This window comes from Macaca mulatta, chromosome 3 (assembly GCF_049350105.2).
Source record: "Macaca mulatta isolate MMU2019108-1 chromosome 3, T2T-MMU8v2.0, whole genome shotgun sequence".
Lineage (NCBI taxonomy): Eukaryota > Metazoa > Chordata > Mammalia > Primates > Cercopithecidae > Macaca > Macaca mulatta.
Window position 1 is genome coordinate 173,848,515 of NC_133408.1, and position 23,810 is coordinate 173,872,324.

At 37.7% G+C, this 23,810-nt stretch overlaps 1 protein-coding gene across 5 annotated transcripts in view; it reads left to right on the forward strand.

The window, feature by feature from the left end:
* The window catches only part of LRGUK (leucine rich repeats and guanylate kinase domain containing), a 129,358-nt gene that overhangs the window by 21,407 nt on the left and 84,141 nt on the right, over positions 1 to 23,810 (forward strand). For all 5 annotated transcript variants that reach the window (XM_001100217.5, XM_077997366.1, XM_028846303.2 and 2 more), the window contains exons 6-7: positions 9,428 to 9,552; positions 14,456 to 14,599. In XM_001100217.5, coding sequence (XP_001100217.4) covers positions 9,428 to 9,552; positions 14,456 to 14,599 — 269 coding nt within the window. The remainder of the gene's footprint in view (positions 1 to 9,427; positions 9,553 to 14,455; positions 14,600 to 23,810) is intronic.

Genomic DNA, 23,810 nt, shown 5'->3' on the forward strand with positions numbered 1-23,810 from the left:
TACATGGACTAGTACCAGATAAGCAATTTAATAGAGATGTGATTCATTTAAATGACTAGGAATTGATATTCACAAAATGAGGATAAATATTTTATTTACCAAGAAATGAAACTGTGAGTCAAAGCTTGCCAAGAGTATCTTACCCCTGAAAAGCTAAGTAAGATAGTCATCCTTCTGATAAGTGTAGGCTTATTCTTATTCTAGAACCATAGAAGAAGTTCTGTTGTAATTAACTCCTTTCTCAGTTGGGTGTGTTGGCTCACACCTGTAATCCTAGCACTTTGAGAGGCCAAGGCAGCTGGATCACCTGAGGTCAGGAGTTCAAGACCAGCCTGGCCAACATGGCGGAAACCCTGCCTCTACTAAAAATACAAAAATTAGCCAGGTGTGGTGGGGCGCACCTGTAATCCCAGCTACTTGGCAGGCTGAGGCACAAGAATTGCTTGAACCCAGGAGGCAGAGGTTGTAGTGAGCCAAGATTGTGCCACTGCACTCCAGCCTGGGTAACAGAGTGAGACTACGTCTCAAAAGAAAAAAAAAAAATTAACTCCTTTCTTCAAATTTACTGAAACTTGTGTCCTATTTTATATAAATTCAGTATTTGAAAATCTAGATATGGTCATAAGGAAAATTAGTGATTATTTATTTTACAATGAGTTCATGCTAAGTTCTCTTTAAATAGTAAGCTTTTCTAATGTATTTTAAATATGCTTTCATTCTTTTTTTAAAAAAAGAACTTTTGATATGATTTGAACATACCTATTTCATGAGCCAGGCTCCCATGCAAGCAGAGCACCTACTTTAAAGACAGCGAGCTCCAACTTCTAGAGCCTAAGGGGCTAATTGGAGATCCTGAGTTTAATGACCTTGAGTCTCTTCTTCACACCAGAGACTGATGTTTTCTTGGTGGCAGGGGAGCCCGTAACTTCTCTTTCTCAGTAAGTATCTTTCTATTCACCTGAGGATTTTGGGGGACAGAATGGAGAATGAATTGATTGCCTTGGGTGCCTCATTCAGGGATATGACAGCAGCTAGTACATACTACATTTGTGATAAGGCTGAGATGAGGGACAACAGAGGGTACATCTTCTTGAAGACGTATCTTGTAAAAGAAAAAATCCTTTATTCATATATGATGGAAAGCTTGGAACATAGCACCACTCTCTTTAGAACCTGTGTGTGAAAATGAGCAATTAGTGGACATTTAGATGATGCTTAAATGAGCAAGTTTTTCTGATTATAGTCTAACAGAGAAATCAGAAAGTGACCAAAATAACACGTTTTGTTGACAAACTAAAAGCATACACATTAGCAGCGTATCTCTGTAGAACCTTCACTTCATGCTTGACTATCATATATTTTGAGTTTGCAAAGAGATAGCCGGACAGTCCAGAAGCTATCTGGCTCAGACATCCATTTATCTCAGGCTGTGTAGAGTGCTTCACAGGAAGGTCCACGCAGCAGCATCACCTGGAACTTCATAGAAATGCAGATTCTTGGGCTCCATTGCAGACCTAAGAAATCAGAATTTGCATTTTAATAAGACCCCCCCACCCAAAGCAATTTGAGCGCACATTAAAGCTTAAGAAACACTGGGGTTGGTCTAGGCCGGGAGTGGTGGCTCACACCTGTAATCCCAGCACTTGGGGAGGCCAAAGTGGGCGAATCATGAGATCAAGAGATAGAGACCATCCTGGCCAACATGGTGAAACCTTGTCTCTATTAAAAATACAAAAATTAGCTGGGCGTGGTGGCACGTGCCTGTAGTCCCCAGCTACTTGGGAGGCTGAGGCGAGAGAATCGCTTGAACCTGGGAGGTAGAGGTTGCAGTGAGCTGAGATTGTACCACTGTACTCCAGCCTGGCGACAGAGCAAGGCTCCATCTCAAAACAAAAACAAACAAACAAAAACACTGGTTGGTCTAGAAGTCAGCAGCCCCTAAATTCTTGCTAGCCAGAAGAATTCAGCAATTAGGGTACCTGGAATGCTGATGGTGACATGACAGTCTGGAGTTTGTTATGGAGATCTCTTGTTCCCCCAGAAAACATTCCATGTTTTGACATGGAATTGCCAAAGAAAACAACTCCGCAGTATTTTGGACTCAAAACACAGTTGAAAACATTTCTATCATGAGAGTCTTAATTTCTATATACATTTAGCTTTCCATGTAAAAACTAAAGTATCATGACTTTGTAAATGTCAGATATCATGAAAAAAGGAATCAGGGTTTTTTTTTTCCTTGACATTAGATGTAGCAATTGAGTCTTATCACTAAAGTATAAAAAGCTGTAATTATTACATCAAAACCAATAGAAGTTCAGAACATGGGTATATAATTAGAGTGTAACGTGGCACCATTTCTTGCCTGTGTTTTAAAAAATGCAAAAACAAACTATCATTCATCAACTGTTAATGAAATAAACTTCTTAGATCTTTTGAAAAGATAGTAGGCTAGTTTTGAAACAGCATGAAATATACTTCTTTCTCTCCGGTTCTGTGTAAGCATATCATATTGTGCATGATACAGGTGGTGAAGTTTCACAAGCTTTTCTGGACAGCAGAAAGCAAAAATGTATCTAGATGATAAATTAAGGTCTTGAGAAGAAAAATCACTAGATTAGACTGTTTTTGAAAATATTAAAAGTTTGATTAAAAAGAGAATTTTGAAACAACTTTTATGTCAGTACAGTTGAAAACTTGGATGAAATACAAAAATTCCTAGGAAAATATTACACATCTAGCTTGGAAATAGAAACCCTGGGTAGTCCTATAACTATAAAAGTAATTTATTATAAATTAAAATAAGCTAAATTAAAAAATTAAAAATCTTCTACCAAAAAAGCCTAGACCCAAAATTTTCAAAACAGACCTTCCAATAGTGAACAATTTCTTTCAAACACTAAAAATAGAAGGCATATTCACAATTCATTTTAATGAGGTTACTTTGATATCTAAGCCAGCCAAGGAGCAATAAGAGAAAGGAAAATGACAGGCTTGTCTCACCCATGATATATCTGTAAAAGTCCTAAACAAAATATTAGCAACAGAATCTGACAGTGTATTAAAAAGACTATGTATTACCACCAAATTGGGTTTTTCTCAGGAGTGTATGGAGAGTTTAATATTAGAAAATCTATAAACATAATTAACTATGTTAATAGATTAAGGGAAATAAACCTTATGATCCAGAGATATAGAGACTCAACAGACAATTTAATAAAATCCAGCTCTCATTCACAATAAAAACTCTCAGTGAACTAGTAATAGGGAATTTCCACAAATTCATAGAGGATGTCTACAAAAATCTTTGAAATACACTTTATCCTAACTGGGGACATGTTCTAAGCTTTCTCCTTTAAAATGGGAACAAGTTAGGATGTCTGCCATTGCCACTTCAACCCATCATTATTTTGGAGGTCTTAGCCAACACCATAAAACAAGAGAAAGAAATTAAAGGTGTAAAGGTTAGTAAGGAGAACATAAAAGTCATTCTTTGCAAATGACATGTTTATCTATAGAGAATATTAAAAATGTGCAATAAGCTACTAGAAATAATAGAGTTTTGAGGGTTCAACAACATGACTAGATATGACTTCAATAAACAGAAATCAGTTGCATTTCTGTATGCCAGAAACAAGCAATTAGAAAACAACTTTTAAAAGAAACCCATTTATAAAAACAACAAAAACAAATCTTATTAAAGATGAATAAGACTTGTGGGGGTAGGGGGACTAACAAAACTCTTATTTAAGGGTGTTGAAGGCCTAACTAAAGAGAAATATATCGCATGTCCCTGGATAAGAAGATGGGCAAAATAAAAGATGAGAAAAAGAATTTTATGGAAAATAAATCAGAGAAGGCAAATAAACATAAGAAGAGATATCAACCTCATTTGTATTCAGATAAATGCAACTAAAGACCATATGATATGTGCTCTTAATGGATATTAATGGATATTGTATTATATCCATTCAATTGACAAAACTTAAGAAATCAAAACATACCAAGTGTTGGAGAACTTGTAGATCCAGAAGATCTTTTTACCTTGTTTGTGGGTATGAAATTAGTTCAACCACCGTAGGAAACAATTTTATATTGTCTTATAAAGTTGAGCATCCAAGTTCACTATGACCTAGTACTTTTACTACTACACGTGGAAAGTTTAGCATATGTGTACCTGGAGCATTGTATAAGAATGTTCATAGCAGTATTGCTTGTACTAGTAAAAAATTGAAACAGCCCAAACACACATTCATAAGAGAAAGCATGAGTTATGGTATAGTCACACAACAGCATATCATACAGTATGAGAAAATGAATGAAATATATCTACCTGCATGTAAATAAAATTTAGGCTTAAAACTAAGGGAGGAAGGTAAGAGGAAAGAGACAACTGAGCATAGTTACTATCTCTGGGAAGGAGACACAGGGATTTGACAGGAGAGGTATGCAGAGGTAGGTTCAAGTTGTTAATTTTCTACTGATCGGGCTGAGGGGCACTAGTTTCAAGCATGTTCATATTTTTAAAATAAAATCAGTCAAGCATAGGTCAATGGTGAATCAAGTATTAAACTTAACTCAGCTCTATGTAAAAATTTAAAAACCCGAAAATTCTAAATTAATTTCTTTGAAAATAATTCTTTAAAATAAAAACAAATCAGTTGAGCTAGTAATACCGACAGTGTAATTGTAGTAGATTATATCAATATTTCAGAATGAATCGGTAACTATAAGATACCAATTTTTTATCTTACACTATTTTGTCTTTCCATATGTGGATAATTGATGATTAATTGATAATCATCCTAAATTGCAATACAATAAGCTTTGCCAAGGTTAAGTAAGTATATTTGTTCTTAAGAAAGGGTACAGTTTATTCTTTACCTATAAACATTGGCTAGTTGTTTATTAGAATTTATGATGATAGAATAATGGAATTTAAAAATTCATAGAAATTTAATTCCAGACAGAAATTTAGAGATCAGCTAGTGCTAATCACTATTTTATTTTATGGAAGAGGAGCCTGGGACTCCAGAAGGGTCAACAACTTGCTAAATGGTTGAACTGAGACTTCTGAATTCCATTGTTTTTCCCATGTTGCAATTCATTGAGTAATTACAACTTTTGTCACAGAGGCATTTAAACTATGCATGTTTCATTTCTTGGAGAGATTCTCTCCCACAGTGAAGAGCATTTTTCACTGGTAAGGTGATATAGATCTTTCAGGATTGGTTTTGATTAAAGCCATCATTGCAGCTCTCTCCACTAAGAAGACTGTGATGGATTTCCTACTATTTCTCAGTAACTGTTTTCTATACACCCGAACCATATTTTATGATTGTAGACAAATGAATAAGAGCAAATACTGAACTAGTGAATAATTCATGTCAAGCATTGTGAACTACTGACAGCATCGTCAAAATGTAAAAATATATTGTTGGGTTTTTCCCCAGTTGTAAAGTTATGCTTAAGTGCCACAGGATTCTTTCATTCAGTTTCCCCAAGGATCTGCAATTTCACTTTAAAAGATTTATTCACAGAATCATAAAAGTTTAGAGCTGGAATGTGGTATGATGATTTTGAGTTCTTCTGAGTTTCTTTCTCCCGATAGCGGTCTTTTAAAATTAAAATATACCTAAGAGGATTAACCCAGTAAGCTAACTCATTGTAATGTGTAGTGATTTATCAGATTATGTTTCTTTTTATCAGGAAGTCCCAAGACCTATGAAAGAACACGAATAACGTTAGGAGGAAGGGCAAGTAACATTTTCTGAAGGTTCTTAAGAGAACGAGAGTTTGGGGAGATAAAGATATTGAAGACCAACTACGAACTCAAATCTCTCTATGGCCCAGGCCTGCATATTGACTGTTGGCAGTGCCCCCAGGCACACATGAGGTGACTGTGGGAGCAAGTAGAGGAAAAAGCTGCTGTGTCACTATAGAAAGTTCTCTATACTCAGAAGCCTGATTAATTTAGAGTGCTGAAGTTCCCTGATATTTAAAGGAGAGTGAAAAGCTGAGAAATAGGAGGAAATAATTTTTCTGGAATGAGCATATTTCTCAACAGAGATGTTCAGGCAACTCCTGCTCCTTTGCCCCAGTGCTGTTAGTGACTGCAATGGTACCTGCAGAAACCATGGCTGTGATTGCAGTGAGCGTCTGAATTCCTCCTCCTCTCTGTCCTTGCAGTGCTAATTTCAGAACACATGACTAGCTGTGGGAGTCCAAGCCAGAGAGTAAGTTGGATGTACCAAGGGAACTGTGGTTAGCCTCTAATGTCTTAGAAAATTACTGTAGACATAATAAACAAGCTTTCCTTTTTGATTCCTGATATCTCTTGATAATTTCAGGATTCCTGTTTTCTAGTTTTCTGATCCTTGCCTGCTTCCCATGAGAAGACTTCCTGAGGCAGATACCCACAAGCACTGGTTTTATTCTGCCGTGATTCAGAGTATCTTCACCTTGGTTGGGGTAGAGCTACCAGGACACTCTAGTGCTCCTCAAATAGGACTTAAACGTGATTCCTGTCTTTGCTAAACTGAGACAGATGGCCATTCGAAGTTTTCCTTGCATAGTTTTTGTTGCCAAAGATTGCCCGCTCCAAGGGTATTTTATTTCATCCATACCTGAGTGAGATAGTTTGATCTCCTATTTCTCATGTTTCATATTCATATTTTGTTACAATCTGTATCTACGAAGATCTGGTCTTTGTTCTAGTTTCAGAACAATTATTTAAGCAGCCCAAAGAAAATAGAACCAGAAAGGATAGTATTTGCGAGCACACACATCTGTTTGAAGGGCTATTCTGGCAGGAAGCTTTATGGAAACAGATTTGAAAACGCATATTGACCACAAACAGAGCTGTACTTCAATCCAAGGATTGAAACTGAAACCATTGAGGAAAACCCAAGAATTTCTGGTACATTTTACATTTTTGTCTAGTTTCCTTATTTACCTCTTTCTCTGGCCTAAGTATTTTCAGGCTTAATCTTAACCTCGAATTTTTCATTTCTGTGCTATTGGCCAAGAGATAGAGGACGTGCTTCCTTGGCCTCATGTAATGTAATTCGGTAATGATATCAATGCCTTTTAATTGTGAGATGATTTATGGTTTGCTGCTCATTCACACCCATTTTCTAATTTTTTTCCCATGGCCTAACTTTTGGCCTTAATGGCCACCTGATACTATCCCCACTTTAAATGAAAAATCTACTAAGTAGTAGAGTTGGGATAATTACAAATAATTAAGGAGGCATAATGTTTTTATAATATTTACGACTTCCTTCTTTTTTAAAAAAATTCTTTGTTTCTCTGATTAATGGAAGGAGATAGCTGGAGATTAGAAGATGACCAGGAGAGGCTTTGAGGAAGAAATGGTTTGTCTAGAATATATACTAAGAAATGGAATGGCTGTGACATATTTACAGTTATGATAGACATTGCAAAATTGCCTCTAAAGTGGCTATGTCATAATGAACTCTCTCAGTAGTATAAAAGTATCTGTTACTCAAAACCTTTTACTTTAAAATGTTTGCCAAGCTGATGGGTAAGGAATGGCAGCTTATCTTAATTTGCATTCTCGTGACTACAGGTGAGACAGAATGTCTTTTCATGTGTTTATTAGCCACTTGGATTCACTCTTTTGGAAATTGCCTGGGCATATTCGTTGTCCATTTTTTATTGGGTTGTTTCTTTTCTGTTGATTTATTGTCATTTTTAATGTATTCTAGGTAGAATCTTTTGTCTGCTAATATATGTTGTGAACATGTTCTCGTAGCCTATCATTTTCACTTATTTATGTATTTAAAAAGTAATAGAAGATAAATAGTAAGAGAATGAGTGTTATATGTCAAAAAGAAATACTTAAGATATTGATTTAATGTGAATGTTAAAAAAAAAAAAGAAAAAAGTGGGATTTGGAGTTGTCTTGACGAATGGATGTGGTTTAGAAAGAAGTAGGAAAAAGTTCTTGGTACATTCCAGAACTATTGAGAAATTGACCTGGCAGGAATAGGGTATTCTCATTGGATGATAATGTAGATGGAACTGGATAAACAGGTTTTGCTTATAGTAAAGGGCCTTAGATAGAAGAGTGAGGAATTTGGAATTCGATGAGAATTTTTAAATTGAAACATGATATTCAATCAATATTTTAAAAAATTAATCAGCCTACAGTGTATAGAGTGACTTTAGGGCAGAAAGTAATGGATATTCGTGTAACTGTTGATATTAACGGTGAGTTAAGTTGGCAGACGAGTGAATAAAAAGGAAAGAAATCATTAAAGAGATATTTTAAGGCAAAAACATGGCAGGTCTTGGTGATTGGATGCCTCGCAGATTATGAGTGGCTGAGAAATGGAGATGTCATGAGTTACTTGAGAGGAAAAACTGAGCTTTGATGGGGAAATGACATTAAATCCTGGAAACTGGTCAAAGAGTTTGAGAACAGAGAGAGCTGAACAGAATTAATGACTTTGAGATTGTAGTGTTAGGTGACTACAAGATGGAACACAGAAGATAAGCTAAAATTTTCACAATAAATGGAACTTAACAGATGAAGAAAGTAAGGCAGAGTTTAAGCCTCATTGATTTTACAAGGAGAATGGAGGTCAATGTAGACAGAAAGAAAGGGCTGTTCCTTTCTATAACAGGGTATTGGTCTTTGGACCACCCATTTGCTACAGATGACATCTCCCAGGCTCTTAGCCCAGTTATGAGGATAATAATGCTTGGTGCATGTTGCCCCTGCAGGGCGATCTGGTAGTCAGAAGTTCTGCCTGTGGGAACACACATGAGTTTCTCATGGGGACTTAATTGATCAAGGGAAAACACAGTGCCAACGAGGCAGCTATGAGCCACGGTGATTTTTCTTTCCATACCGATTAAATGAGTCAAATACAACCCAGCACACTCAAAAGCTATGCCTTTTTAATTTTGAGATGGAGTCTCCCCTGTCGCCCAGGCTGGAGTGCAATGGCACGATCTCGGCTCGCTGCAAACTTCGCCTCCCAGGTTCACACCATTCTCCTGCCTCATCCTCCCGAGTAGCTGGGACTACAGGCATCCACCACCACGCCCAGCTAAATTTTGTATTTTTAGTAGAGATGGGGTTTCACCATGTTAGCCAGGATGGTCTCGATCTGCTGACCTCGTGATTTGCCCACCTTGGCCTCCCAAAGTGCTGGGATTACAGGCATGAGCCACCACACCCGGCTGCTATGCCTTTTTAAAATAAAAATTGTATAAAATATGATATGTTCTGTATGGAAAAATGTACTTCAGGATTAATAATCATCCTATATTGGGCATATAATCATTCTTTATTTAAGCTGCGGGCTGCTTTGTCTACTGATGATTTAACACTGATTCTTTTTTTCTTCCAAATGCTTTTAATAACATTTTCCTTAAACGTAGTCATGGTATATAGGCAATGAGATAGAAGAAATCAGTGGACTAGAGAAGTGCAACAATCTAACTCACCTTAGTTTGGCCAACAACAAGATCATGACAATTAATGGCTTAAACAAGTTACCAATCAAAATACTTAGTCTGGTGAGTCTAACAAAATGTCCTTCTTTATAGAAGTAGTAGTTCATATTTTTAGTAACTGCATGAATTATGACTACTTAGGATTCAAATATATAAAGAGCAAATTCCTTCATGAAATATTATTGTCTTCAGTTTTGTTTACTCCTTTCTTTACCATTTGCATGTGTGTGTGCGTGTGTGGTTGTGAGAGAGAGAAAGAGAGACAGAAAGCAATATTTCATGCTAAAGTAAAATGATTTGCTAATTTGTTATCCAAATTCAATATTTTAAATGATTGACTTTTTTATACTAGGGAAGAAAGGTATACTTTTAGCATGTATTTACAAATATTTTTTATAGTATCTTATTTGTGAAAATAACATTTAAGGATACTTAAGCATAGTATTTTTTGCTGTTAACACTTTAACTGCTTTCAAATGAACCACAAGATGTTTTCTGGGCACTGAATTTTGACAGTCCTTTTATTTTAACATGTGTTAGTTAGTCTTCCACTCTAGAAAATAAAAAAGAGTGCTAAGAATAAATGAACAATTCCAATCAGAAAGTTTAAATGGGGTTATTTTTTCCCACAGAGGGCATTCTTTTGAAGCTGTGTGACCTGCTGTGTGACTATGACTCAATTTTCAGAAATTCAGCAGGATTCTAATAGTCCCAAAGATATGCACAATATTTTTGAAATAACAGTATAGCTCCCTAACTTGGGGGTCTACAGTATTGTCTGTAAAATATCCAGGATTCTTTCTTCTCCTTCCTCCTACCTCTTACCCCCTTGGGTGGCTTTGTTGTTCTTCATTACATCTATCATGGGGTGGGCAGGTGGGATTTCAAGCCATGAGGCTTGTAGCTTGTAAATTTCTTACGAGAACTATCCCACAGAGGGTTGTTGAAACTGTTGCTTGAAATGACATCTTGGGCCATGCACTACAATTCATGCCTGTAATCTCAAAACTTTGGGAGGCTGAGGTGGGAGGATCACTTGAGTCCGGGAGTTTGAGACCAGCCTGGATAACATAGCCAGACCCTGTCTCTACAAAAAATAAAAAATTCGCTGGGCATGGTGGCGCAAGTCTGTAGTTCCAGCTACTTAGGAGGCTGAGGTGGGAGAATCACTTGAGCCCAGGAGGTCAAGGCTGCAGTGAGTCATGATCATGTCGCTGTACTGCAGCCTGGGCAACGGAGTGAGACCCTGCCTCAGAAAACAAAACAAAACAAAAAGAAATGACATCTTGGATTATCTGCTGATTTTTGACATATGCAATACACTATTTCTGTCTTATTTAACCATAGATCACTGAAGATTGGCTATGTGTTAATTTTTTTTTTCCCTTAGCTTAGAGCTCGAAGTGCTTTCTTAAAACTCTTCCAGGCTGGGCGTGGTGGCTTATGCCTGTAATCCTAGCACTTTGGGAGGCCAAGGCAGGTGGATCACGAGGTTAGGAGTTCAAGACCAGCCTGGCCAAGATGGTGAAACTCCATCTCTACTAAAAATACAAAAATTAGCTAGGCGCGGTGGCGGGTGCCTATCATCCCAGCTACTCGGTAGGCTGAGGCAGGAGAATTGCTTAAACTCAGGAGGGAGAGGTTGCAATGAGTCGAGATTGTGCCACTGTACTCCAGTCTGGGTGACAGAGAGAGCCTCTGTCTGAAAAACAAAACAAAACAAAACAAACAACAACAACAAAAACCACAAACCAAACCTCTTCCATTCCTGCAGTGAGTTAGGTCAGGATAAAGTACTGGCATCCCAGTACTGAGGATGAACCTGAGGGTTTAATAATTTTCCTGATCTTTCATGTTTTCTGCCCATGAAGGCATGTAAGCCAAACATAAATGAAAACGAATTTGATAAATTAGATTGAAAATGTTCAAGTTAGAAAAGAAAGTCACATTTTAAAATTATGACAGTCTGAAGGATTTTTTAGCAGCATGTATGCTTCATTTTGTGGTCTGTTGGAATCTTGTTCTTTTCTTTACGTATCTTCTCTGTATTGATGTTCCCATTCATTTAAAGTGGAGCATGGTAAATAGAAAAAGATATAGGGGTGTGCTTAAGGAAATGAGAATGAACTCATTATTAAGAATAATAATATGTAGCATTTTCATCCTAAGAGTGTGTTTCAATTACAAAAGAAATAATCCATGTTGACAGTTCTGTCTCAGGTAGCTTTTAGAAAAAGGATAGAATACTTCTATTTTCTTAGATTTGGTGGATTGTTCCCTATCTCTGCCCTCATCACCCAAGATCAACTAGAATACATGGAATATACTATCATTCATTTTTCTTAATTTTTTGAGAATAGAAAGGTTTTCTTTTCCAAAGTTTAATAAAATCTGTAAAATTTGTTTCAATAGTTTTTAATGCTTTTATTTTTAATTCATGGAATCAGGAAACCAGCAGCTTTAGTTACTATTGAAAATAATTTACAATTTAGAGAAAGAAGAACAACTCACCATACAAATCAACTGTTAATTCTCGAATATGAACTTTTGTGATTAATATAAGTGGAAAATGTGGTTCACTAATGGGCTATTCTGTCACCCAGCTTCTTAGCAAGTAATAACAATGCATTCCAAATTCATTTTGTCACAGTAAACACTGCTTGTTTTTTTCTTCCAAAATTGGTTGGTTAAGAATGTTTCTAATTTCATTTATTCAAGAAAATGGCTTTATTCTAAAAGTCTTTTCCCAAATAATCATTATGAAACAAGCAGAAAGAAGTTTTTGTGCAGAAGCTGGATGTCCACTTTTAGGAGAGATGCATTGGTTTTTCAGCATTGGATAAAGAGTTTAACTAGAAAACTTTCAATTCAGAAATTCTGTGATTCTAAATTTTTTTCAGTTCTGGTTTCTTTTATGACTATAGGCTATCTAATTAAACTTTTCTATGCTCACTCTTCTCATGTCATCTACCACTTTGAAAGCCATTAGAGATACTGTGGGAAGAATTACAGTCTATCTACCACACCTAAAGGACTTCAAAGTTCTCTGGGAAGAAGTGTATTAAGAATTACAGTCTATCTACCACATCTAAAGCATTTCAGAGTTCTTTAGGAAGAAATATATTGTATATAAATTTGATATGTGGGGATATTTTGAATAGGCTATTGGGGTCTTACTGCAGTATGTTAAATTAATATGGATATGATGTTAAGTTTGGTGTAGTTTTTTTCTTTCCCTTTTCTATTATACTTTATATAACTTTTGAACTCTGGACAGAAGGAAATTTGTACTTTGGCAAATGGATTATGGGTATTTTTTTCTATTTATTATGATATTTTTCAAATAAAAATAAAAAGAATACTATGATAAACCCTTGTGTGCTATCACTTAGCTTTGTAGATTATCAACATTCTATTGACATGGTTTTAAAGCCATAGAATTAAACTAATGAACACAAATCTTGCTCATTATTGAAATGAAATTTTTTAAAAAAAAATAGGATGAAAATGAGCTCTTGCTATCAAATGTACCAGGGAAAATACAGAGGGAAGAGAATTATTGTTATTGTCATTTGTTGTTATGGGTATATGGAGATTGGGGAAGAAGACAACATTTCAGTCTTAAATCTTTGTTTTATTCTCATTGGTGAGGAAGATGCTTTTGTGTGAATTATTGAAAAACTTGGTTTGGTTATCTACTGTTGCATTACAAGCTACCACAGTTTTAGTGACTTGGAAAAATAACCATTGTATTAACTAACAATTCTGCAATCTGAGCCAGGCTCAGCTGGGAGGTTCTTCCACTGGGCTTGCTGCATTACCTGGCATATTGGTTGGGGGCTTGGCTCAGTTGAGAGGCTGGGATGGCTAGGTTTTTCTATTTAGTGTCAGGATGTCTCCCCATGTGACATTTCCTTTTCCATATAACCTCTCCACAAGTTCTCTCCAACAGAGTAACTGCAGTTCTTATGTGGTAGCTCAGTACTTCTGACACACAAAAGCAGAAGCTGCCAGGCCTTCTTAAGTCTTAGGCTTGGAACTGGCATACTTCTACCATATTCTTTGGTGAAGCTAAGTCATAGGTCCAGCCTAGTTTAAGAGGAGGGGACCGCGGCCAGGTGCAGCGGCTCACACCTGTAATCCCAGCACTTTGGGAGGCCAAGGTGGGTGGATCACTTGAGGTCAGGAGTTTAAGACAAGCCTGGCCAACATGGTGAAACCCCATCTCTACCAAAAATACAAAAATAAGCCAGGCATGGTGGTGCGCACCTGTAGTCCCAGCTAGTCGGGAGGCTGAGGCAGGAGAATCACTTGAACCCTGGAGGCAGAGGTTGCAGTGAGCCGAGATCGTGCCACTGTACTCCAGCCTGGGCTACAAAGCCAGGCTCTTTCTCAAAAAAAAAAAAAAAAAAAAGAATGGAGGGAACTGTACAAGGGCAGGAATAACTGGGGGCATGACTCATTGGAGAACACTAAGATAACAGACTACTAGCACCCTCACCACATGAGTGATCATATTTAGGGTGTTGCTGAAAACAAAATGTATGTGGGGATTATAATAGTCAAGTGAGTCAAGTGGCTTCTTATGATGATGATGAAATAATTACATTACATTTATATTTCTAATGATATATCTGGAGTTATGCTGTCATTACATTTTAGGTGTGCAGTGTTAAAAGCTTAAATTACCTGCCTTTTTCTTTCTTACTGATTTGAATACTCATCTTGCTTTAACCTTAATGAAAATATTATATTCTGAGTTTTCCAGCTGAAACACTGGAACTTCTTTCTGGGATATGTGTATGTGTTTAGAGTGGTGAATGATGGAAATGGGATGGAGGGAAGGACAAGAATGCCTTACTGATTTTTTAAGAGAGATTTGGGTCAGTATCCAAAATGAAAACTTGCCATTGCAACTTTTCCTTGAGAGGTCTTTGAGACATTAAATGTATTTTGTCTATTTTAGAGCAATAACCAGATTGAGACAATCACAGGTTTGGAGGATCTAAAAGCCCTACAGAATCTGGATCTGTCCCACAATCAGATAAGCAGCCTCCAAGGCTTAGAGAATCATGACCTCCTGGAAGTGATCGACCTGGAGGATAATAAGGTAGTGTTTTACTTCACATGTCTTGGTTTCAGTGTCAACATAAGAGGACATATTAGAGAAGCACAAACACTTCATTTTTGGTTTCTCAAGGGTGGACACATTAAATGCCAGCTTAGAAATATTGTTCCAGCAAAATTCCTAGAGTAGTTGCAGAAGGATTGTTTTTAAAAAGTATTTAAAATCTTAATTATTGAAAATGTGATGATTCCTAATTATATTATTTTTAAGGTTTAAACTGCAATCACGTGTGGATGATTTTCTGAAGTATACATGTTCATACAAAATTTTGTGTAGAAATGTGGCAGTAGGAATGTCTGAAATATCAGAGTAAGGAGGTTGGAGATATAAGAATAGCCATAGGCTGGTGTTGCTCCATGTCTGCCATTTAAAGAAAAGTCTAGGGCCTTGGTAAGGGAAGTGTTGGGAAGATGTTGGTCAAAGGATACAACATTTCGGTTACATAAGGAGTTTGTCCCAGGGAGCTATTGTATAACATGGCAATTATAGTTAATAAAAATATATTGTATTTTTCCATGCTGAGAGAGTAGATTTTAAACATTTTTACCACAAAAATGATTACTTTGCGAGGTAACACATATGTTAAAAAGCTAGATTTAGCCATCCCACAATGTAACATGATGATGCGATGAATTTCAAGTCATCGTATTATACACAGTAAGTACCTATAATTTTATCTGTCAATTTAAAAAAATTAAAACGTTTAAAAATGCAAATACCTTAGGAAAGGCTTAAACCCTTAAAAATAAAGAGAGGAGGCACAGGAAGCGAGTTCTTATCTACCAATCTACGTGATGGGCTGGGGACTGGGTTTCTTCAAATTTTAATGTCTGGCTTAATAATGCACACTTTACTTCAAAAATCACAGAAACGGGCTTTCGCTCTTATATTTTATTTTTAATAAAGCATTTGTGCTCCTAATCATGGTATATTCAGTTGGTAACTTTACCTGACTTCTTATGCTGTAAGGTCTACAAAGTTATTTTATTTATATTGAATACTTCATCATATTTTTGGGAGAACACTTTGATAAGGAGGTTGAATGTTTATTTCTTCTTGAAAATGAAAAGTTGGGCTGAGCCTGAAAGGGACAGTTGGTGTGAGCTCAAGTGAGCTGGCCTCTAGTGGGGATCTTGCTGTGTTCTGCTGTGGTGGTGCTTGTCAGTTTTGCGCGATGAGCCTTGTTTTCCAACAAACTTCCCTCATCTGTTTGGTTGCTAAGAATCAAGAAAAGTCATTTATTAGTCCTGGGAACAGATGAGTTTTGAATCACAGACAAAACTGTTCCTCCTCATTCTCCTTGACTTGTGTGTGTGGTGTGTGTGTGTGTGTGTGTGTGTGTGTGTGTGTATATCTTTTTTTTTTTTTTTTGAGACGGAGTCTCTCCCTGTCGCCCAGGCTGGAGTGCAGTGGCATTATCTTGGCTCACTGCAAGCTCCACCTCTCGGGTTCACGCCATTCTCCCACCTCAGCCTCCCAAGCAGCTTGGTACTACAGGCGCCTGCCACCACGCCCAGCTAATTTTTTTGTATTTTTAGTAGAGACGGGGTTTCACTGCGCTAGCCAGGATGGTCTCTATCTCCTGACCTCGTGATCCACCTGCCTCGGCCTCCCAAAGTGCTGGGATTACAGGCGTGAGTCCTTGACTTGTATGTTTAGTTGTTTTGGCAACTTCTCCAGTTAATTCTAATGGACAATCTTTGTTCACTGTACCACGTGTCTTAGGAAGTCCGCACAATCTCCGTCTCGTGTGGTTTTAGTGTCCTTTTCATGCATTTGCCATTGAAGGCTGATTTTTAGAAAATTTCTTACTTAAAATGGTTCTCACATATATACAGGGGCTGTTGAAAAGGTGGAAAGCACTCATTAAATCTCAACTCAATGCATCTAAGGATTTAGGAAAAGGAGTAACAGTAATGATAATAGTAACAATTCCGATCATAAAATAATCTAGAGATATTTGTTGAGGATCTTTATGCACCAGGCACTTTCCTAAGCACTTTATCTCATTTAATCCTCATTATAACCCATTATTCATTTTACAAATGAAGAAACAGGGGCAGAAAGAGGTTAAGTAACTTGCCCAAAGTCATATATCCAGCAAATAGCAGAGCCAGTCTGCAAACAGAGAATGGTTTGCCTCCGGTTTCAATGTTCTTAACCTCTGCAGGGTGATATAGTACATAAAATGCTAATGGGCCTCCCTTCTGAAAGGGCCTGTTGTAATGCCCCAATACAGTGCTTTCTCAGCGAAACGTCACGTGAGCCACAGATGTGAGCCACAGATGTGATCTAAAATTCTCCAGTAGCCACAGTAAAAAGGTGCAAAGAAACAGGTGAAATTAATTTTAATAATGCATTTTACTTAACCCAGTAGATCCAAAATGTTTTCATTTCAACATGTAATCTACATACAGACTTATTGATGAGATATTTAACTTTCTATTGTTTCATACTAAATTTCTGACATCCGTTGTGTATTTTACACTTAAAGTATGTCTCAGTTCATCCTGGCCATATTTTAAGTGCTGGGCAGCTGCATGTGGCTAGTAATTATCATATGGGACAGTGCAGATCTAGAAACACCTCACAAATAGTATGTCGTTCTCCTCCATTTCAAGAGACTTTTCAAATTGTATTTGACAAACTTTAAAGAAAAAAGAGGAGTATCATCATGTGAAGAAAGGAGTTTATAATTTTCAAATGTTAAAGAGGATCCGTTAAAAAAAAATGGCCACGTGTCCCAAAGGGGGATCCTTTGGCACCCATGAGGTCTGTAACAATCACCTTATTCCCCAGCTCCCCCCTGGGCAGGTTGAGGAGCAACCAGAAGTACTTTGAAATATTCTTTGAGGCTTCAGGAGAGTTCCTCAGAGAACTCTCCAGGACTACTGAGAATACTGTGTATCAGGGGTGGAAAATTTATCATTAGGCAGAAACATAACCTAGCTTCTGCTTCTCATATGATTAATCTGACATTAAGAATATTGTTTTATGGTAGCACTGCATCAGTATTATGTACTTGGTTTTAGCAGTTGAGACATTGTAGCACCCACATGTGATCATTTGAACATCTTTTTAAGGCCACTTGAGAATGTTTACCATCAGCTGGGGATTTGGGGACCTTAGTTACCCTCTACTCTGTAGTCTTGTTAGATTTTACATCATTTCCAGCATTTAAAACATATCCCAAACTGTTAGCTCTATTATAACCTCAGTCCTTTCTTCTAGAAGCAAGATATCAGTTTGGGAGTGACTTAGAAAAACGCTGTCTTACTTCTCTAAGTCTCAGTGTCATTATTTCACACTGTCGGTTCCCAATTACTTTTCTGAATTTTTGTGAGGATTTCGCAAGGTAATACTCATAAAGCAATGGAAGCATGGAGACAACTTGAATCCTAAGTAATAAAAGTGCTCCTCCCAGAGCTTCCTGTCTCTTCATTCTTTGCAGTGCTCTGGCTTTCCTTCTAAATCATTCTCCTTGAATGCTGACGGGGACAATGGCAGCTGAAGGCCATTATTCCACTCTATTTTTGTGATGCTTTGTATAGGCAGAACATTCTTTGACGAGGACCCCTTGCTTCTTGTTGTTCAAAGACAGATGCCATTTAATGTCCCTGGCAAGCAATGTGCATTACCCCCCTCTTCATTGAACCTTGGCTCACACTTCTCTTCACATATGTGAGCAAAAGGAACTTTGGGGGCATTAAACCCAATCAGACTTCTAAGTGAACTTTATTTCTCTCTGGATTTAGGTTTGTTAGGTTAGGCCTATAATGAGAAGGGTTGGACTAGGTGAGTCCTTGGGGCCTGCAGGGGCTGAAAACATTGATGCAGAGGCATACCATTGATGCTGGTGTGATCAGATCTCCTGCTAAAGTCAATCTCCATTCCACCTGGCCAACATACTCCTGCCCTGGGATGCAAATAGGAGGGAGGGCCCCTTGGAGGTCTTTGGCCTCCTTACACCCAAAGGTGATGCCCAAGGCAGGAAATCCTGATCTGCTCAGCAACTGCTCTCTGGATAGTCTTGGCTCTCTGCGGAGAGTGCTAATGGGTGCACACTTTGAGTCCAGGTTTTGATGCTGCTTCATTACTTTTAGAAACAATTTTTGAACTCTCAGATCAAGGTGAATGTGACTTTCTCCTTTGCCCCGACCCCTTTCTTAATGCTTATATCCCAGTGATGGACTTGGCCTGCTTCCTGGTGCCCTGGCTCCATGATGATGGGGTCAGCAGGGATAGTTGCCCTTTGCCTGCTTTAGCACTGGCTCACTGAGTAGAGTGCCGGCCATTGACCAGGAGACCACATGTTCCTCGCCATCTGACTTGGTTAGGCCGGCTACGTAGGACTGGCTGTCAGTGGCCAGTTTATGTGACTGGGGATGGAGACCAGCACTCTCAGGGGCAGCTGGCGGGGTGAGTGCTTCCTTGCAGAAGGACTGGGAATGTTAAGTCAGCCATTTTCTTCTGATCCTCATGCAGATCCAGCGTATTTCCACCTCTGGAGCTTCATAACATCTGGTGTCTCTGCTGGAAGCTTTTCCCCTCATCTTCAAAAAAATTCACTTCATTTCATTTAAGCCTGTGGCAAACTCTCACAAAAAATGGCCTCTGACCCCCCTCTGGCCTCTCCAGCACCCCCTCCCTGTTTTCTTTATCCCTTTACACTTTTTAATTTATCATTAGTACTTACTATTACCTGAGATTGTGTCATATTGCATATTCTAGTTTCACATCTGTTAGAGTTCACTGGCTTTCCAACTAGAATGTTAGCTTCAAGAGCTCAGGGACTTTATCTTGTTCACTTTGAGCAATGCCTGGCTCAGAGATGGCACTGAAGAATATTTGTTGTCTTGGCTCCAGGCATGGTGACTCACATCTGTAATCCTGGAGCTTTGGGAGGTCAAGGTAGGCTGATCACTTGAGTCCAGGAGTTTGAGACGAGCCTGGGCAACACAGCAAGACTCCCATCTCTTCCCCCACCGCAAAAAAATAAAATAATAAATAACTGGGCATGGTGACATGTACCTGTAGTCCCAGCTACTTGTGAGGTTAGGCAGGAGGATGGCCTGAGTCTAGGAGTTTGAGGCTGCAGTAAGCTATTATGACACCACTGCACCTCAGCCTAGGCAACATCACGAGACCCTGTCTCTTAAAAAAAAACAAAGAATATTTGTTGACTGAATGCAGGACCCTCAGGAACTCTCAGGAATACCCAGATTTGCGTCCCTTCTATCAAGTGCTTGGGTGATGTTTGAGATGCATGGGATGAGATTCTGGAATGATTGTGTATAAGAAGTGAGGCTCGAGTGTTTTCCTACAGGGCAGAGAAGGGAGATGGTGACTGGAGATCAGAGGAGTGGTTTGAGCTGAGTGGATGAGGGCCTTCAATCAGGTAGCAGTAGTGAGGAAGGGGAAGGAAGGCTGGGGTCTAGAGGTGTTTCTGAGGAAGAATAACTAGGGCAGATTGGAGGTGGTGGATGAGGAAGAAAATGTTTGAGGACGACTCCTGGGTTTGCAACTTAGGTGACTCAGGTGACTGGGTGACAGTGCTGCCATCCAGCCTCCTTACTGTCATCCAGAACCCCTGGTGCATGGTTCTTTATCTTGTCCTAAACCTTAGAGGCAGAGTGTCTCATTCCAACAGCAGGGTGGGGGCATGCTGTGCCAGCTGTCTGACAGAAGGCAAGCCCTGTCCGTGGAGCCACTTCTCTTGGAAGCTAATCCTTACTAAGTATAGCAGGTGGAATTGTGTGCCCCTCTCCTCCAAAAAGCCTACCCCAGGAAACTGTGAATGTCCCCTCATGTGGAAAAGGGATCTTTGAAGATGTAATCAAGTTTGGGATCTAAAGAGAAGAACATCCTGGATGTAGGGTGGCCCTAAACCCAATGTCCTGATAAGAGGCTGAAGGGAAGAAGACACACGCACACAGAGAAGGCCATGAGATGACCCAGGCGAAGATGGGGCAGAGATTAGAGTTATGTTGCTGCAAGCCAAGCAAGGTCTGGAGTTACTGGAAGCTGGAGAAGGCAGGGAAGGGTTCTCTAGAACCTTCTGAGAGAGCGCGGGACTGCTGACACCTTGATTTCAGACTGCTGGTCTCCAGAACTGTGGAAGGAAGAAATTTCTGTTGTTTTAGGCCTCCAGGTTTGTGGTAGTTTGTTATGTAAACCCTAGAAAACTTATATATCAAGTAAAATTCTATGTCTGGGGACTAGAGTATGAGGTCTGAAAGTTATTCTTCGCTACGGTCTTTTGTAATTTCTGCTTTTTATGTTTTATTGAAGAAATTTTTCTATACCCCAGGTTTTAAATATTCTCATATATTTTCTTGTAATTTCAAGTTTTGTTTTTTCATATTTAGTCTTTAATCCAATTGGGATTTACTTTTGTGGGTAGTGTGAGGTGGGCATCTAATTCCAAGGTAGGAAATAAATTGTCCCAACATTTCAGAATTCTGATTAATACTGTAAAATATTCTATTGAATGGATATGTCAGGATTTATTGAGTCATTTACTTATTGAAATTTATGTTTAAAATTTGTTGTAGCGTATATTCTTATATATAAACCTTTAAGTATATTTTAAATGATTTACTTAGGATAGATTCTTGGAAATACTATTACTGGATATAGGCATTTTTAAGACTCTTACTATATTTCATACAGGTTCATACTAATTAATATCCTACCAGTTAGAATACTATATTATAAGTGTATCTTACTACACCTTTGTGAGCAAATATCTTTTAAAAATTATGTCACTCTGGTAGAGAAAAACAGTATTTTGCATTATTTTATATAAAAATTTTTGATTACCCATGAGGTTAAACATTTTTTTGACCTGTTTGTTAGACACTTAGTTTTCTTTTTAGAAATTGTCTATTCATGCCGTTGACTATCATTTATATTATTATCATTCTACTTTTCATTGTACTCATTGTACTTTTGCTACACATTTGAAAGTAATTTCTGAAGTCCATCAATATTTTTCTTTGTGTCTTCCTTTATTATTTTAAAAATGTTTATGATGTCTTTCTCTGTTCTGAAATCTGTTAGGTGTTCACCTAAACTTTTTCCCCCTGGTTTCTTTTATTACCTTTCAACTCTTAATCCATAATTTATTTTATGGTATAATTGAAACAAACATTTTAATTTATAGGAGGAATAAGATCTAGTATTCAATAGCACAATGGGGTGACTATAGTTAATCATATTTTACTGTATATTTCAAAATAACTAAAAGAATAGAATTGTCACATTTCTAACACAAAGAAATAATAAATGCTTGAGGTGATAGATACCCCAGTTACCCTGATTTGATCATTACACATTGTATGCTTGTACCAAAATATCACATTTACCCCATAAATATGTACAACTCTTATGTATCCACAATAACTAAAAATGTAAAAAATCAATTTACTTTTTTCAATATCTAATAGTAATATAATAACAGCTATCATTTATTGAGGACTCATTATATCCCCAGCCTTACGCTAACCAATTCACCTTAATTAACTCATTTAACAAATAGTTTTATTGAATAAGACTAATTTTCTCACTGATACAGAGATAAATATTTTCTGAAGTATTTATTCTGTTCCATTGCTCTGTCTGTTGATTCTTATTCCAGTAATGCACTTACCAACGTCATCAACTAGTTGATAGATCCCCACAGTTTGAAAAATATTTGTGGTTCATCTTTTAAATATACACCATTCTTATTTCTCTTAAGATTCTACTAAGATACAGAAAACTTAAATAAAACTAGTTGTCTTTAGTTTAGTGGAGAATTCAGGCCTGCTGCAACCCAAATTCTAACCCTGGCCAAATTCAGGAAGTCAAGCAATCTTGTTTTTTCTTTTTCCCCCTTCTTAAAATTGTGAAACAAAACCAATACTGAAAAGATCTGTTTCTGGAGTATTTATTCTGTTCCATTGATCCATCTGTTGATTCTTATTCCAGTAATGCACTTACCAACATCATCAGCTACTTGATAGGTTCCCTGCAGTTTGAAAAATATTTTTCTGCACAGATTTATGTTTAAATGTGGCAGTGAAAAAAATTTTAATGGTTGTACCCAATTGTTTTCTAAGAAGACAAATATATGTGTGTGTGTGTGTATATATAACATATATTTATATATGCTTATATATTTTTATATATTCACATATATAAATATATATTCACATATAGAAATTATATATGTATATATAATTTTTTTTTAAAACAAAAGACTTTGGTAGTTCCCTTGAGATCTGGATGGTGATGCTTAGTGACTATGGCCTTGAGGGAAATGGTGAAAGAAGAAAAGAAGAGGAAGTCAACATGCTTTGGGGGTGGAGTTGTGGACTATCGTCAATAGGGGCAAAGGAGGTGAGAGAATGGGCTGGACTGGAGTCTGGGGATCAACTGTGTTAAGATGACATTCTTGGCAGCAGATGACTGAACTTCCCGTAGGAACATAACTTTTCTGGCAGTATTTCACTGGAAGCTGTTTGGGGTGCTGTTGTCTCTACTCCTGCTGTAAAAGTCTGTTATGTACACAGTCCTGGCTTTGTGGGCTTTGCAGAGAAAAGATGTGAGGGTGGAGTCCTTGGGGTAGGTTGTGCAGGAGAGGGAGGGTGCATGCAGGGCAAGCAGTATCTGTGGCACTTTGCTAATTCAGTAGACATGGGGAGGTGAAGCCAGGCCACCCCATACCTTCTCCCCTCTCACCTCATCCTACCCATGGAAGGCCAGGAAGGGAAAATGGGTCCCTTTCATTTGACTCTCAAAAAACCAACTGATCCCAGCTGACATCTTGCGGCAGTATAATTTTGTATATTCCATGACCACTGTGTTCATGGTGTTTGAAACATATCAAGATCTTTCCATGTCAATCACTGTAAATATCACTATCCTCTAAAATGAGCGTGTAGTGTTGCTACTATAGGACTGTACTATTACCCATTTAATTACATGATCGTGGTGTTCTTAGGAATTTACACTTTTTTTACTTTTATTGATAATGTTAGACTGAATGTTCTTGTATCTAATTTTTTTTACAAAAAATTAGAATATAGAATATTTCACATATAGAAATTACATATTATATATATTTTTTTTTAAAGAAAAGACTTTAGTGGTTCCCTTTAGATCTGGATGGTGATGCTTAGAGACTATGGCCTTGAGGGAAATCTAATGT